Source organism: Carcharodon carcharias, chromosome 5 (assembly GCF_017639515.1).
Source record: "Carcharodon carcharias isolate sCarCar2 chromosome 5, sCarCar2.pri, whole genome shotgun sequence".
NCBI classification, from domain to species: Eukaryota; Metazoa; Chordata; class Chondrichthyes; order Lamniformes; family Lamnidae; genus Carcharodon; species Carcharodon carcharias.
This window is the reverse complement of record NC_054471.1, coordinates 49,669,405-49,686,298: the sequence shown is the minus strand read 5'-3', so window position 1 is coordinate 49,686,298 and position 16,894 is coordinate 49,669,405. Positions and strand designations below refer to the sequence as shown.

Genomic DNA, 16,894 nt, shown 5'->3' with positions numbered 1-16,894 from the left:
AGCAGAATTGTACTCGAACACAATCTATAACCTCATGGCCCGAGATATTCCCCATTCTACCATTACCACCAAGCCAGGAGATCAACCCTGCCAGATACAGTACCAGGCATACTTAAAAATGAGATGTCAATCTGGTGAAGCTATAACACAGGACTACTTGCATGCCAAGCACCATAAGGCAGCAAGCAATAGACTGATTTAAGTGATTCCACAACCAGCGGATCAGGTCTAAGTTCTGCAGTTCTGCCACATCCAGCTGGTAATGGTGGTGGACAATTGAACAACTCACTGGAGGAGGAGGTTTCACAAATATCCCCATCCTCAATGATGGAGGAGTCCAGCGTATCAGTGCAAAAAATAATGCTGAAGCAGTTGCAACAGTCTTCAGCCAGAAGTGCTGAGTGGATGATCCATCTCAGCCTCCTCTGGAGGTCCCCAGCATCACAGATGTCTTCAGCCAATTCAATTCACTCTATGTGATATCAAGAAAAGGCTCAAGGCACTAGATACTGCAAAGGTTATGTGCCCTGACAATATTCTGGCAAGAGTACTGAAGGCTTGTGCTCCAGAACTTTCCACGCCCCTAGCCAAGCTGTTCCAGTACAGCTACAACACTGGCACCTACCTAGCAATGTGGAAAATTGCCCAGGTATGTCCTATACACAAAAAACAGGACAAATCCAACCTGGCCAATTACCACCCTATCAGTCTACTCTCGTTCATCGGTGAAGTGATGGAAGGGCCATCAACTGTGCTATCAATGGCACTTGCTTAGCAATAGCCTGAAAACTGACGCCCAGTGTGGGCTCCGCCAGGGTCACTCAGCTCCTGACCTCACTACAGCCTTGGTTCAAATATAAATAAAAGGGCTAAACTTCCGATGTGAGGTGAGATTGACTGTCCTTGACATCAAGGCAGCATTTGACCGAGTGTGGTATCAGGGAGCTCTAACAAAACTGGAGTCAGTGGAAATCAGGGGAAAAGCCTCCACTGGTTGGAGTCATACCTAGCACAATGAAGATGGTTGTGGTTGCTGGAAGTCATTCATCTCAGTTCTAAAACATTGTTGCAGGAGTTTTTCAGGGTAGTGTGCTAGGCCCAACCATCTTCAGTTGCTTCATCAATCACCTTCATTCCATCATAAGCTCAGAAGTGGGGATGTTCGCTGTTGATTGCACAATGTTCAGCACCATTCGCGACTCCTCAGATACTGAAGCAGTTTATGTCCAAATGCAGCAAGACCTGGACAGTATCCAGGCTTGGGCTGACAAGTGGCAAGTAACATTCATGCCATACAAGTGCTAGACAATGACCATCTCCAAGAAGGGAGAATCTAACCATTGTTCCTTGACATTCAATGGCATTACCATCACTCAATCCCCCACTATCAACATCCTGGGGGTTACCATTGATCAAAAACTAAACTGGATTAGCCATTTAAATACTGTGGCTACAAGAGCAGGTCAGAGACCAGGAGTTGTGCGATGAATAGCTCACTTCCTGACTTCCCAAAACCTGTCCACTATCTACAAGGCACAAGTCAGGAGTGTGATGGATTACATTCCACTTGCCTGGATGAATATAGCTCCAACAAAAATCAAGAAGCTTGACACCATTCAGAACAAAGCAGCCCACTTGATTGGCACCCCATCCACAAACATTCACTCCCTCTTCCTCTGACGCACAGTGGCAGTAGTGTGTACCATCTACAAGGTGCACAGCAGGAACTTGCCAAGGCTCCTTAGACAGCACCTTCCAAACCCAAGACCATTGCCATCTAGAAGGACAAGGACAGCACATACATGGGAACAATGCCAACTGCATTGCACTCACCATCCTGACTTGGAAATATATCTCCATTCCTTCACTGTCGCTGGGTCAAAGTCCTGGAACTCCCTCCCTAACAGCACTGTGAGTGTATTTACATCACATGGATTGCAGCGGTTCGAGAAGGCAGCTCACCACCATCTCCTCAAGGACAACTAGGGATGGCCCAGCCAGCAAAGCCCACATCCCATGAATGAATAATAAAAAAACGGCCAAATTTCTGCCCACTCACTTAACCTATTTATGTCCCTTTGCAGACTCTTTGTGTCCTCACATCTTCCTTCCTGCCCATCTTTGTAGCAGCAGCAAATTTGGCTACAATACATTCAGTCTCTTCATCCAAGTCATTAAGATAGATTGTGGCCAGGATTTGTGGCCAATTGGTCCAGCCAAACTGAATGAAGATTTAAATGGCTCAGCACATCCTCCAGGGGGAGACACGCCACCATGAGCCATAACATCCTGGCCTGTAAATAGTTGAGGGCCCAGCACTGATCCCTAGGGCACTCCACTAGTTAGCCAATCTGAAAATAATCCAGGGAGGCAGAAAACAGGAAACTATAAGCTAGTTAGCTTGATGTCTGTCATGGGGAAGTTATTAGAATCAATCATTAAGGAGGTTATAGCTGGGCACTTAGGAGAGCTTAAGGCAATCGGGAAGAGTCAACATGGTTTTGTGAAAGGAAAATCATGTTAACTAATTTATTGGAGTTTTTCGAAGGAGTAACATGCACAGTGGATAAAGGAATGTCTGTAGATGTACTGTCCTTGGATTTCCAGAAAGCATTTGATAAGATGCCGCATCAAAGATTATTATGGAAAATAAAATCACCTGGTGTAGTGGGTAATGTATTAGTATAGATAGAAGATTGGCTGGCTGGCAGAAAGCAGAGAGTATGCATAAATGGGTCTTTTTCTGATTGTCAGGATGTGACAAGTGGAGTCCCAGAGGGGTCTGTACTGGGGCCTCAACTTTTTATGATTTACATCAATGACTTAGATGAGGGGAGCGAAGACATAGTAGCGAAATTTGCAGATGGCACAAAGATATGTAGGAAAGTATGTTGTGAAGAGTACATGAGAGGGTTGTAGATGGATAAAGATAGGTTGAGTGAGTGGATCTGGAAAATGGAGTTTAGTGTGGGAAAATGTGAAGTTGTTCACTTTGGCAGGAAGAACAAAAAAGTAGTGTTACTTAAATGGAGAACGACTGCATAATTCTGAGGTGCAGAGGGATCTAGGTGTTCTAGTACATGCGTCACAAAAAGTTAGTATGCAGGTACAGCTAGTCATTAAGAGGGCTAAAGGAATGCTATCCTTTATTATGAGAGGGATTCAACATAAATGTAAGGATAAAGGCAAAATAATGTGGATGCTGGAAATCTGAAACAAAAACAAAAAATGCTGGAAAAACTCAACAGGTCTGACAGCATCTGTGGAGAGAAAGACAGAGTTAATATTTCTAGCCTGTATGACTCTTCTTCAGAGCTAAATGGAAATAGAAATGTGGTGAAATATATACTGATTAAGTTGGGGGTGGGGGGGGGGGGTGTGGAACCAGTGAAGCTGGATAGAAGGCCAGGGATAGGTGGAGGCAAAAGAGAGATAGCAAAAGATGTCATAAACAAAAGGTGTTAATGGTGGTGGTACTGGCTAAAAGAGGTGCTAATGGTAGCATTATCAGTGCAAAGCAGAATATGATAATGCCCAGACCAGGGTAAGCACTCTGGAAAGTGACAGATGGCCCCAGTAGGGGTTGAGTGGGGAGAGGGGACGGTGATGGCAAAAAAAAATCGAAAAAAAGCTCGGGATAAAACAATGAATATAAATGGAAATACATTTTTTAAATAATAATAATGAAAATAAGTGGAAAAAAAATAAGAAAAATTTAAAAAAAATAATGAATATAGAAAAAAAGAGGGATCAAAATGGAGTGGGGATGAAGGAGAGTTCATGGTTTGAAGTTGTTGAACTCAATGTTAAGTCCGGAAGGCTGTAAAGTACCTAATCGGAAGATGAAGTGCTGTTCCTCCAGTTTGTGTTGAGCTTCACTGGAACATTGCGGCAGGCCAAGGACGGACATGTGGGCATGAGAGCAGGGTGGAGTGTTGAAATGGCAAGCGACAGGAAGGACTGGTCACACAAAGCAGTCACCCAGTCTGCGTTTGGTCTCTCCAATGTAGAGGAGACCACATTGGGAGCAGCAAATGCAGTATTCTAAATTGAGGGAAGTGCAAGTGAAATGCTGCTTCACTTGAAAGACTGTTTGGGCCTTCGGACGGTGAGGAGGGGGGAAGTAAAGGGGCAGGTGTTGCACCTTCTGCGATTGCATGGGAAGGTACCATGGGAGGGGGTTGAGGTGTTGGGGGTGATGGAGGAATGGACCAGGGTGTTCCAGAGAGAACGATCCCTCCAGAATGCCAACAGGGGGGGGTGAAGAGAAGATGTGTTTGGTGGTGGTATCATGCTGGAGTTGGTGGAAATGGCAGAAGATGATCCTTGGAATGCAGAGGCTGGTGGGGTGAAAAGTGAGGACAAGGGGGACCCTATCATGGTTCTGGGAGGGAGAGGAGGGTGTGAGGGCAGAGGGGTGGGAGATGGGTCGGACACATTTGAGGGCCCTGTCAATCACTGTGGGTGGGAAACCTTGATTAAGGAAGAAGGAAGACATGTCAGAAGCACTGACATGGAAAGTGGCATGATCAGAACAGATGCGACGGAGGCAAAGGAACTGAGAGAATGGGATGGAGTCCTTACAGGAAGAGGGGTGTGAAGAGCTGTAGTCGAGGTAGCTGTGGGAGTCGGTGGGCTTGTAATGCATATTGGTGGACAGTCTATCACCAGAAATTGAGACAGGGAGCTCAAGGAAGGGGAGGGGAGTGTCGGAGATGGATCATGTGAAAGTGATGGACGGGTGGAAGTTGGAAGCAAAACTGATCAATTTTTCGAGGTCCAGACGAGAGCATGAAGCAGCACCGCAAAAGTAAAGATGTTATGTTTCAGTTATACAGGGCATTGGTGAGGCTGCACTTCGAATACTATGTGCAGTTTTGGTCTCCTTATTTAAGGAAGGATGTAAATAAATTGGAGGCAGTTGAAAGGAGGTTTACTAGATTGATACCTGGAATGAATGGGTTGTCTTATGAGGAAAGGTTGGACAGACTGGGCTTGTTTCCACTGGAGTTTAGAAGAGTGAGGGGTGATTTGATTAAAGTATACAAGATGCTGAACGGCCTTGATAAGGTGGACGTGGAAAGGATGTTTCCTCTTGTGGGTGGGTCTAGAACTAGGGGGTGCTGTTTTAAAATTAGGGGTCGCCCTGTTAGGACAGAGATGAGGAAAAAAAATTTCTCTCAGAGGGTTGTGCAACTTTGGAACTCTCTGCCTCAGAATGTGGTGGAAGTGGGGTCATTGACTATTTTTAAGGCAGTTAGATAGATTCTTGTTAGGCAAGGGAATCAGAGGTTATCGGGGTTAGATGGGAATGTGGAAATCGAAACCATGAAATCAGCCATGATCTTATGGAATGGCGGAACAAGCTCGAGGGGCCGAATGATCTACTCCAGTTCCTATTTCTTATATTCTTATGTTCATTTATCCTGACTCTCTGTTTCTTCTCATTAGCCAATTCTCTATCCATGCTAATATATTTCCCTCAACATCATGAGTGCTTATTTTGTACAATAAACCTTTATGTGGTACCTTATTGAATGCCTTTTGAAAATCCAAATATACTATGTCTACTGGTTCCCCTTTATCCACCTTGCTTGTTACATCCTCAAAGGATGCTAATAAATTTGTCAATTATGGTTCCCTTTAATAAAACCATGTTGAAGCTTCTTGATTGTATTATAATTTTCTAAATGTCCTACTATTACCTCCTTAATTGTGAATTCCAGCATTTTCCCAATAACAGATGTTAGGCTAAATGACCTATAGTTTCCTACTTTCTGTCTACCTCCTTCAAAGGTGTTACATTTGTGATTTTTTAATCTGCTGGGACCTTTCCAGAATCTAGGCAATTTTGGGAGATTAAAACCAATACATCCACTGTCTCAGCAGCCACCTCTTTTAAGATTCTAGGATGCAGGCCATCAGGTTCAGGCAACTTGTCAGTCTTTAGTGCCATTTGTTTTCTTAGTACAGTGTACCTTTTCTCTATTCCTAGTTATTGTTTTAAGCTTCTCCCTCCCTTTTGTCCCTTGATTTGCTCCTTTTTTTATTTGGATGCTTTTTGTGTTTTCTACTGTGAAGAAAGATGCAAAATGCCAAGCTTCTGTCATTTCCTTGTTTCCCATTATTATTAATAGTGCCACCCCCTTTAGAATTGTACCCTTTATTTTATATTGTCTCTCCCTGTTCTTGCTACCAAAATAAATCACTCCACATTTCACTGTGTTAAATTTCACCTGCTACGTGTCTGCCCATTCCATCAGCCTGTCAATGTCCTCTTCCCTCAGAGTTCACAATACTTCCAAGTTTTATGTCATTCGCAAATTTTGAAATTATGGCCTGTACATCAAAGTCTAGGTTATTAATAGATATCAGGAAGAGCAAGCATCTTAACACCAACCCCTGGGAACCCCATTATAAACCTTCCTCCAGTCTGAAAAACAACTGCTCAGCACCACATGATGTTTTCTGTCACTCAGTCAATTTTGTATCCATACAGCTACTTCTAACTTTGCTCATAAGACTGTTATGTGACACTTTATCAAATGCCTTTTGGAAGTCCATGTACACCACATCAACCACATTACCCTCAACAATACCCTCTGTTACAAAAGCAAAATACTGCAGATGCTGGAAATCTGAAATAAGAAACAGAAAATGCTGGAAATACTCAGAAGTCAGACAGCACCTGCGGAGAGAAACCAAATTAACATTTCAGGTCGATGACCCTTTATGACCCTTCATCAGAACTGAGGGAAAGATAGAAATGTAATAGATTTTGAGCAAGCAGAAGGTGGGAGGAGGAGGAAGAGCCAAAAGGAAGGTTCCATGGTACAAAAACCAAACAGGATGGTAATAAGTGCACTAAAGGAACAAAATATGTCCAGATGAGTTATGAATGGCTGCAGAGCAGCTGTCCGAATGCAACATGAAGGGATATAGAAAGAAACAAGACAAAACCAAACCAGCAGGAAAAGAAATGAAACAAAATAAAGGCAGAGGTTATGATCTAACATTGTTGAACTTGGTGATGAGTCCAGATGGCTGTAATGTGCTGAGTCCAAAGATGAGGTGTTGTTCCTTGAGCTTGTGTTGAGCTTCACTGGGACAATGCAGCAGGCCAAGGATAGAAAGATCAGCATAGGAACCAGGTGGAGAACTGAAATGACAAGCAACAGGAAGCTCAGGGTCATGCTTGCCCAGGGGTGTTCTGCAAAGTGGACCACATCATGAGCAGAGAATACAGTCTACTAGATTGAAAGAAGTACAAGTAAATCACTGCTTCACTTGGAAGGAGTGTTTTGGGACTTGGATGGTGAGAAGCAAGGGAGTAAAAGGGCAAATGTTGCTTTTATGCTTGCATGGAAAGATGCCACAGCAAAGGGAGGGTGTGTTGAGGGTGACTGAGGAGTGGATCAGGATGTCACAGTGGGAACAGTCCCTTTGGAATGCTGAAAGGGGAGGGCAGGGGAACATGTGTTTATGGTGGCATCACACTAGAGGTTACAGAAATGGCAACCCTTTCTGGTACTCCATCGAAAAACTCAAGCAAGTTAGTTAAACAGATTTGCCCTTAACAAATCCATGTTGACTTTCCTTAATTAATCCACATTTGCCCAAGTGACTGTTAATGTTGTCCCAAATTATTGTTTCTAAAAGCTTCCCCAGCTTCAAAGTTAATCTGACTGGCCATTAGTTTTATGGGCTTATCCTTATATCCTTCTTTGAATAAGGGTGCAACATTTTAAAATTCTCCAGTCCTCTGGTATCACCCCTGTATCTAACGAAGATTGGAAGGCCGGTGCCTCTGTGATTTCCACCCTTACTTCCTTCAGTATCCGTGGATGCATCTTATCCGGTCCTGGTGACTTTTCCACTTTAAGTACAGCCAGTCTATCTAATATGTCCTCCTTATCAATGTTTAGTCCATCAATTGTTTGAACTACCTCCTCTTTCACTATGACTTGGGCAACATCTCCTTCCTCGCTAGAGACAGATGTAAAATATTCACTTAATGTCTCAGCCATGTCCCATGGCTCCATGCATACATCCCTTTTTAGGCCCTAATTGGTGCTACACCCTCTTCTGGCACCATTTTACCATTTATGAGCCTGTAGAAGACTTTTGGATTCCCTTTTATGTTAGCTGCCAGTCTCTTCTCATACTCCCTCTTTGTTCTCTTATTTGTTTTTTCAACTCGTGTCTGAAATTTCTATATTCAGCCTGGTTCTCAACTGTTTTATCTACCTGACGTATGTCATGTTTACCCATTTTTTGCTTCATTTTACTCTCTAAAGCTTTCATCATACTGTGAGCTCTGGATTTGTTTGCCCTACTTTTCCTCTTATGGGAATATACCTTGACTGTACCCAAATTATCTCCTCAGTAAAGGCAGCCCATTGTTCCGTGACAGGACATGTTAAATGGAAACAGCCTATGTAAACTTGTGATACTTTAATTGCACCCTGCTGGTTGTGGTGATGCTGCCTCTAATGGAGTGAGGAGATAATTTTACTGGCAAGTTCACTCTGGTGGTTTTCATTCTAAATGTGGACATAAGATTTTATAATTGAGCAAACTGACGGCAAGTGCATACAAAGGCAGGTTTTTATATCTATTATGCTCTAGTTGAACTCCTGTGATGTTGCAGATGGTAAATCATAAAGTATGATCTCTTTGTTAGTGCCCTGTTGCGTTCACATTGCCTTTGCTCTAATGTTTCTCTTCTGCTTTTGTGACTTCAATAATAACTAGAAGGCAGGAAGGGAGCTCGATATGGACAAAGAATCTTAACAGCAAGGCAGCTTTTAATTAAATCAATGCAGACTTCTCCCTTAATACAAAATCAAAATAATGCAAATGTGAAATAAAAACAGAAAATGCTGGAAATACTCAGCAGTGCAGGTGGAATCTGTGGAGAGAAATAGAGTTCTTAATTCTGAGGAAAGGTCATCGACCTGAAACACTAACATTGTTTCTCTCTCCACAGATACTGCCTGACCTGCTGAGCATTTCCAGCAATTCTTTTTTCAGACTTCTCCCCAACAGCCAGACAGATTGACAGCCTGGTCAATGGGTGGGAGCAGAAATTAGTATCAGGAGACTGCAGCCCTTGAACAGTCTGTGGTAGGCAGTGGGTGTGTTGGGGGGAGAGTGTGAGAGGATGGCTCGAAGCTGGATGGGGCTGGGGGATATGATTGTGCCTGTCAAACCCAGACTGCAATTATGGCTGGGGAAACAGAGGGTTTCCTTGTGAGGCTTTGGGTGTGTGGGGGTCTGGAGAGCATAGGGTGGGGAAGCACAATGCTTCCCTTCACCCACAGGGGTAAAAAACTTCCAAAGTTGTAAAATGAACCTTGGCCTTTTCTGGCCAGTCAGCCCCTCCTGCCCTTTCAATGTTGCTCAGCAAATGGCAGACTAGCCTTATGGTGAAGTTAAAAATAATTGTGGCATCAATGGCATCATTGAGCCATTTCTTCTGGAACTTAATTAGACCCCCCCTCTCCTCCGGCTTTTACTGAAAACCTTGGTCATGGCCTGAATCATTCCATAAATAATGTGGTGACTGGTACTGGAGTTTGGTTGGGTTTGGCTTGCTCAATCCTTATATTTTAATACTTGCCACTGCCCCTGCCCCCAAAACCTTCTTCTGCTCAGGCAGGCGGTGTGGGGGGGGGCGGTAAAATTGAGACCTTTTCTCTTTGGCTTTTCTCTCTCCCTAATGTTTCTTCTTGCTTCTCTTGCTGTCTTTTTCTTCTTTCTTTTCAGGTGGGGGATTGTTGCTATTTTGCCAAAAAGGAGCCATCAATGATTGTGTCTGAGAAGGAGTTGGCACGGCATTCACCAGTTCTCTTTCTGTCCCATTGTACAATCATCTGTACGTCCCATACTCCTTCGTTCAATTGAGTCTCCTAACCCTTTGCCTTCCCACTCTTTTTCCCTACCATCACCTCATTTCTATCACTACCCCTAACTCTTTCCTTTTGAACTAAGGCCTTTTATCATCCCCTCCCACTTGCCAGGGTCACTTATTTCAATCATCTCCTCAACCACTTCCTCCCATACCCAGCAAAAGCAGGTGGCTAAAAGCCAGACGTGCCCACATCCCTGAGGATTTTTAATTAGATATGGATACCGATAACTACATCATGTTGAATTGTACATGGATGAAAATGTTCTCGTTTGATTGAGTCAATGTGCAATTCAGGTTGTTAATGTGCGCAGACATTTTCATTGAAGGTTTAACGATTGAGGAAACGTTGTTACAAAAGTATTAAGAATTCATTTTACATTGAGCACTTGGTAATTCTGAGACTATTATTATAAAATTATTTTATTTATATATCAATATTTTACTAATAATTTATTACACACATATATAACAAATGCATTTAGGTAAATCAATAGCACAGTAAATGAGAACAATTAGAATCAATGTGTTTGTTCATTCTCATACCCTAAGTTATTGAACTGTAATTACCAACCCAAGCCTATCTAAAGTGCTCTTATACAGATGGGACCAATGTTTGAGATTAGTTCCACAAACTGCCACTAGATAGAGCTCTATGTGCATGTTTCCAAAGGCACTATGGGCAGAATTGTCCCAGATTTGCAGTAAGTGCGGTGAGAATAAGAACATTTTACCCATTGCCTACAATGGTGGTTTTTCACGCCATATCATCCCAATCCCTGCTCATTAATCATGCATTCCCGGAAAACACACTGTTACGCTGGCGGGGGGGCCTCCAATTCACCCACAACACCGTCACCTCGCTGTTTCCTCACACCAGGCATCATACTTAAAGTGCAGCCACGCACACACCTCTCAGCGCTTCCAGCCCAAGTCTGCTGCACAGAAGACATGGGCCGAAAGGCAAGAAGGCTGCAGCCCCCTGATTCAGTGACATGACATTGGAATGCCTTTTGGACACCATGGATGTCCTCTATCCCCCGCTCTGGCTGCAGGATGGGCAGCAACATTACCAATCCGGCTTGGGAACCGGTGGCAGCGGTAGTCAGTGCCAATGCCCTACAAAACAGGACAGCCACCCGGTGCCGAAATAGGCCAAATGATCTCCTCCATTCAGCCAGGGTAAGTCAGCCTACTTATCACTCTCAACTCAAACACTCACAAACCCATCACACATCCACAGGGATCTCACTCACTGCCAGTTCAAGGGACATCACCATTCACTCTCTCACACTCACTGTCATTGTCCTCATCCCATCCATGGGACCACTCACCACCCACACATGCCAGGCATACTTATCATCTGGCCTGGCAGGCATCCTGCTTACACTCTCTCCATCTCTATTCATGCAGGACAAGCTGGCACACAACAACAGGAAGAGGTCGCAGACTGCTGGAGAAATGCCTGAAATCAAGATCCTCACAGACTTTGAAAACAGATCCATCCGGCTGGCTGGTGATGACCGGGATCGGTCCTGTGCTGACGGTGAGGCCGGTGCTGCTCTACCAAGTGAGGATCCAGCAGTGCAACATCCATCAGACAACTATGCTGTGAGTGATGTGTCCTGTTTCACAGGCCACTGCCATGCACTAATCACCTCTCCTTGCTTTCGCAGGCACATCTGGGAAACAGCCAAGTGGATCCACGACCCAGGGCCTCGACTCAAGCCCCAAAGACACCTCAGAAGAGGAACCTGCTGAATCCCTCATTGAAGACCCATCATAGCCCTCACCCTCACCCCCCCACCAGTGCACAGACACACACCTCGGTGGGACATAGCTTTGGAGTAGCCTCGGGATCACAATCTGGTGAGCACATGGCATTGTCTGATCAACAGCAGGTGGAGACAGAGACTTCCCAGGTTTCTGGACACTGGAAATCTGAAATAAAAACAGAAAATGCTAGTAAAACTCAGCAGATCTGACAGTATCTGTGGAAAAGAAACAGAGTTAACGTTTCGAGTTCGTATGATTCTTCTTCAGAGCATATGAAGAAGAGTCATAAGGACTTGAAATGAATGTTAACTATGTTTCTCTCTCCACAGATACTGTCAGACCGGCTGAGTTTTACCAGCATTTTCTGTTTTTATTTCGGTCATACCTCAGTTGCTGCAGCTGCAAAGGCAAACTCGGGAACATGAGTAAGGGATGTCTGCTACACTCCTCAGATTGCAAGGCAAGATGGAGGAGTCTGTCCACCTTCAGGCTGAGGTGATAGCGCCGGCATGCCAACGCACCAAGGTCAACACTGGTAGGATAGCAGCTGCTATGGAGACCTGGGTCCAGGACATTGGTCCTGCACTGCTGCGCGGGCTGAACTCCATTGCTGACGCCATAGTTGGCTTTCAATACAAGAGGGCTGAGGGGCAGCTCAATCTCACTTCAGCTTCCCCTTCTCCCCAAGGAGTCAGCCAAGGATCCTAGGGCACTCACAGGGAGAAGGATCAGCAGGTGCACACCCCTGGGCTATCCTCCCAGGTTAAGTCTGAATGCTCCTTAAAGCATCCTAGAGAATGCTGGCCACCATTTAGATGGCCAGAGGTTAGTGCTCTGCATGTATGCCTGAAACCCCACTCTCTTCTGCCCCACTTCACCCGACTGATTGGCAGCAGCTTTGCCCATTGGACTGCCTGCTGTGCTCTCAGCTCAGGCGCAGGCATTCTCCTAACCCACACTGCAAGGCCGCACTGTTAGCTTGAAGCATGGGGGAGACTGGTCCAAACCGGGATGATGACATTGCAATGGGCTGTGAGAGCTTCCACCAATGACTGCTCCATGGCCAGCTTTAGCGAGGAGATTGTACAATGTGCCCAGTCGTCCAACTGTTCTGCAGTCCACTAAAACGCTCATTAGTTTGCAGTCTGTGCCCAAGGGGTGAAAAGCTCTGAAGCATTTGGTGGCACTTTCAGGCCTCTGTATTGCTTGAGTGGGTGGATAAGCTAGAGGCCCGACTCCAAACATGTCAATGTGGCTGCGCCTGAACTGTCTCAGCTACGGAGGAATGGTCGCCTTATACAAGATTCCCCTAATGCGTGGCCGCTTCCCTCCCCTCATTCCGCACATGCCCGTGTACTACCATCAACCGCAGCGCAGCCCTTGACCCCGCCCCCAATTGCCTCAGCCACAGTGCAACTTTTGCCCCGGAACCGCACTGTCAGCCAGCCTGGAAAATGTAACTTGCCTGTGCCCTCGCCTGAATGCGCGGCGCCTCAGCCTCAAGGTCCAACAGGCAACCCTCATGAGTGCTGCGCAGCGTTACAGTGCATTCACCTCCAAGTTCCCCTCAAAGTGCAACTTGCCTGGTGCACGCCTTAGAAATGCTGTTGTGAAACACAATCCAGTGACGGGGGGTGATTCTAGCGAGCTGGGTTTATACTGAAATGCAGATGAATTACAATGAAGTTCCTGATGTGCGGCGGCAGGAAATGCAGCCCGCCGTTGACGGGCAGAATGGATAATTGCAAACTGGTTTCACGACGTTGTGAAACCGATTTTTGGCCTCCCTGCCATATAGTCCACTCACGCCGCCAAGCATGCTGCCACCAATGGGGGCAGACGATTCTGCTCCATCTATCAGTCGAATATCAACTTAATGCATGGATTTTGTGCTCAACGGTGAAGGGATGATGCTCACCCCTTTGCCCATAAAGATTTGGCAGGTTCTGTGATGTCAATTTCTTCTATTATAACATCAATTTCATTTTGATGACAGCTATAGGTGATCACTGGTGTTCAAGAAATTAGTGATGACAAGAAACCAGTTAATCACTCAATCAAGTTGTAGAGTTCTCACAGACAGCAAACAAGGAAGTAAAAAGCACTGATTATCATTCACGTTTCAATCATTTTACAGAGAGTGAAATAAAGATTGGGGCATACAGATGGGATTAACATGGAAGCTGAAATGTAAGCCAATGGAAAATAAAGATTAGGTCTTATTATTTTAACAATCTGTGGAATTTTTATCATGGAATGGAGGGAATGATACTCCAGATTTCTGAAGTTAGTTTTTCAGGGCCAGAGAGGTTGTCCTCCATAACTATGATGTGGTATATGACAAAAACTCAATTATACTTCATTCGACAAGGCTTAACATTTCAACGCCTTTTCAGTGACAATAGTGCATAAAAAGTTGATGGTCAAGTCAAATCAGTGATTTCTGTTGATTCCATTTGTGAAGACTGCAATAGCGCACCACGGAGGAGCAGGGTATCATGACAGTAACTTCTGAGTTTCCAAATTTAATTACGTATGTGCAGACGGCCAGAGGTTGTTGTCAGTTTCATAGAGCAATGATGGTGGATCCTGACAATTTCACCACCATTACTACAGAAAATTCTGGACCATTTGAAAATCGAAGTTGATTGAGATCAGAAATTTACCGATTTGGTGGCTGATTTCTTTGTGATTATTTACTGTACATTGACAGGTGCTTTAAATGATTTCTTATACTTATGAGCAGGATTATGGCAAACAAACAGTGACTTTAAGTAATAAAGAAAATATAGCTTGCAGTAAATACTCAAATTAACTACTATTGAGCACATAATATTCTAGCTAATGCAAATCATGAGTACACCTACCGCTTCTCATGTTGATTATTAAAATTGTTTTAAAGCAGTATAATACTAAACAACAAGGCAGCTCATATGAACAATCCATACAGCACTGAAAATATAACTAGCTCCCTGTTAGGTTTCATTATGCCACATATCATTCACTTGCTGAGAAAGCTGACTGGTGAGTTGGGCACAGGTTTTCATCAAAGTGCCACTCTTGAGTTGACCTGCAGGAGACCTTTGTTGATTTGTCCCCTGTTAGCCCCTTAATTCCTCAATAACAAAGCATGGCCTTTCTTGGTATCACCACCTCCCTTCTTTCCCTCTTCACTCATATCCTGCTCAATGCATTGGAATCCCAACATAGACCTTTGTCATTGTACCATTCCTTTGAAAATACTGTACACATTAAATTGCATTTGAAGGGCTTTTATTTTATCACCTTCTTCCAAAAAAATATATCATTTGAATTTGTGATAGGAAGTTTTCGAAGGTTTTTGTTCATTACGCTCATTATGATTAACATGGGTGCAATATCTTAGTCGATCTGATTTCTGTAATATTTTGCTAACGCGCTCGATTGTGTTATCTCCTTGTTTTAAAAAACATGTGCAGCTACTAGAGCCAGATATTGTGTGCCTACACAGATAAATGCACAGCATTCTACCTTTACTGATAAAATTATTTATTTGAAGATACAAATAGGATTAAGATGCAGCAAAACAGGTTATTTGGCTGTTGCTGCAACTGCAGGTAGATGGATACTCATCTCTATGCAACCCCTACTAAAACCATTTAATATTCTGTCACTGCTTTTAGATGCTCAGAGCAGTTGTTTTGAACAGAAGCACTTTGCATTCGTTGCACATTTGTGTAAATAATTTGGAGAATGTTTAATCCCATACCTGATATCAGCTCTCCTCCATGCCCTTGTTTCAGACACGAAAAGACTGCCTTTTGCTGATAGGCGCAATCAATGCATGCTTGGACAGCCTGCTGCAGGACCATGGAAGCTCTGGCAGGTCCAAAATGATCTGGCAGCTGCTGCAACCTCTTTTTATCAAGATGTGGCCCGGCACAGGCATGTTTGTTGACATATATGCAAACTACAATAAAGAAAGGTCAGACATGTTAAGGATATGTGACAGCTTATGACAGTACAACAATTAGCTCAAATAAAACTCCAACTTTGTCATTTCCCTTAAGAAATCATTATTCAAATACTTCCAACACTCTGCAATGGGCATGTCTAGCACAATTTTCAACCTTCCGCTTCAGAGAATGAAATTAACACTCCAAGTTCCCCCGGAGCTTGTATGCAGCAGCATCTCAGCTATGTCCCCAAAGATTTCCTGTGTTCAGTATTCGCAATGAAATAGTGAAGATACTCTAAAAGAGGAAACCTTCCCATATTGGTTTGATAACATTGTTCCAAAAATCAACAGTGTAACAATGTGGGTAAAGAAAAGCAGATTGGACAGGAAGGGAGAGAGAGAGCCTAACTGTAATAGTGCAATAGCAGGTAAGGGCCATGTGGGCAATAGTAATAAAAAATAAAAGCAAAGGCTAAAACAAAAACAGAAACAGAAATAACTGGAAAAACTCAGCAGGTCTGGCAGCATTGGCGGAGGAGAGCATGGTTGACGTTTCGAGTCCTCATGACCCTTCAACAGAACTAAGTAAAAATAGGAAGGGGGTGAAATATAAGCTGGTTTAGAGGGGGGCGGTGGGGGGGGGTGTTGTTGGGACAAGCAGCCAGTAATAGGTGGGGATAACCAAAAGAAAGGAAATATGGCTGTGAAATACCTTGTCAAACACCAGGAGAGAAATGGAAAGCAATGAAGGTACATATTTCCTTTCTTTTGGTTATCTCCACCTATTACTGGCTGCTCGTCCCAACAACCACCCACTCCCCCCCCCCCCCACCCCCCACCCCATTAAACCACTTATATTTCACCCCTTTCCTTTCTGTTTTTGTTTTGGATTTCCAGCATCTGCAGTTTTTTGCTTTTAAAAGCAAAGGCTCCTTGTCTAAATGCATGAAACATCCACGATTAGGAAGATGAACTAATGGCACAAATAGAAATAAATGGTTTAGATCTAATCACCATAACAAAGACATGGTAACAAGGTGACCAAGTTTGGGAAATAAATATTCAAGATCACGCAACATTTGAGAAGATAGATAGAATGGAAAAAGAGGGCTGATATCCCCAGTAGTAAAGGATGATGTAAGGACATTAGTGAGAAAGGATCTTGGCTTGGAAGATCATGAAGTAGAATCAGTATGGGTGGAAATTAGGAATAGCAAGAGTCAGAAACACCAGCGGGAGTAATTCATGGGTCTCCTAACAGTAGTACAACC

General features: G+C 43.9%; 1 protein-coding gene across 1 annotated transcript in view; it reads right to left on the bottom strand.

Annotated features, from left to right (window-relative positions):
- The window catches only part of scml4 (Scm polycomb group protein like 4), a 233,000-nt gene that overhangs the window by 60,829 nt on the left and 155,277 nt on the right, over window positions 1-16,894 (bottom strand). The window contains 1 exon segment of the mRNA XM_041187345.1: window positions 15,435-15,635. Coding sequence (XP_041043279.1) covers window positions 15,435-15,635 — 201 coding nt within the window.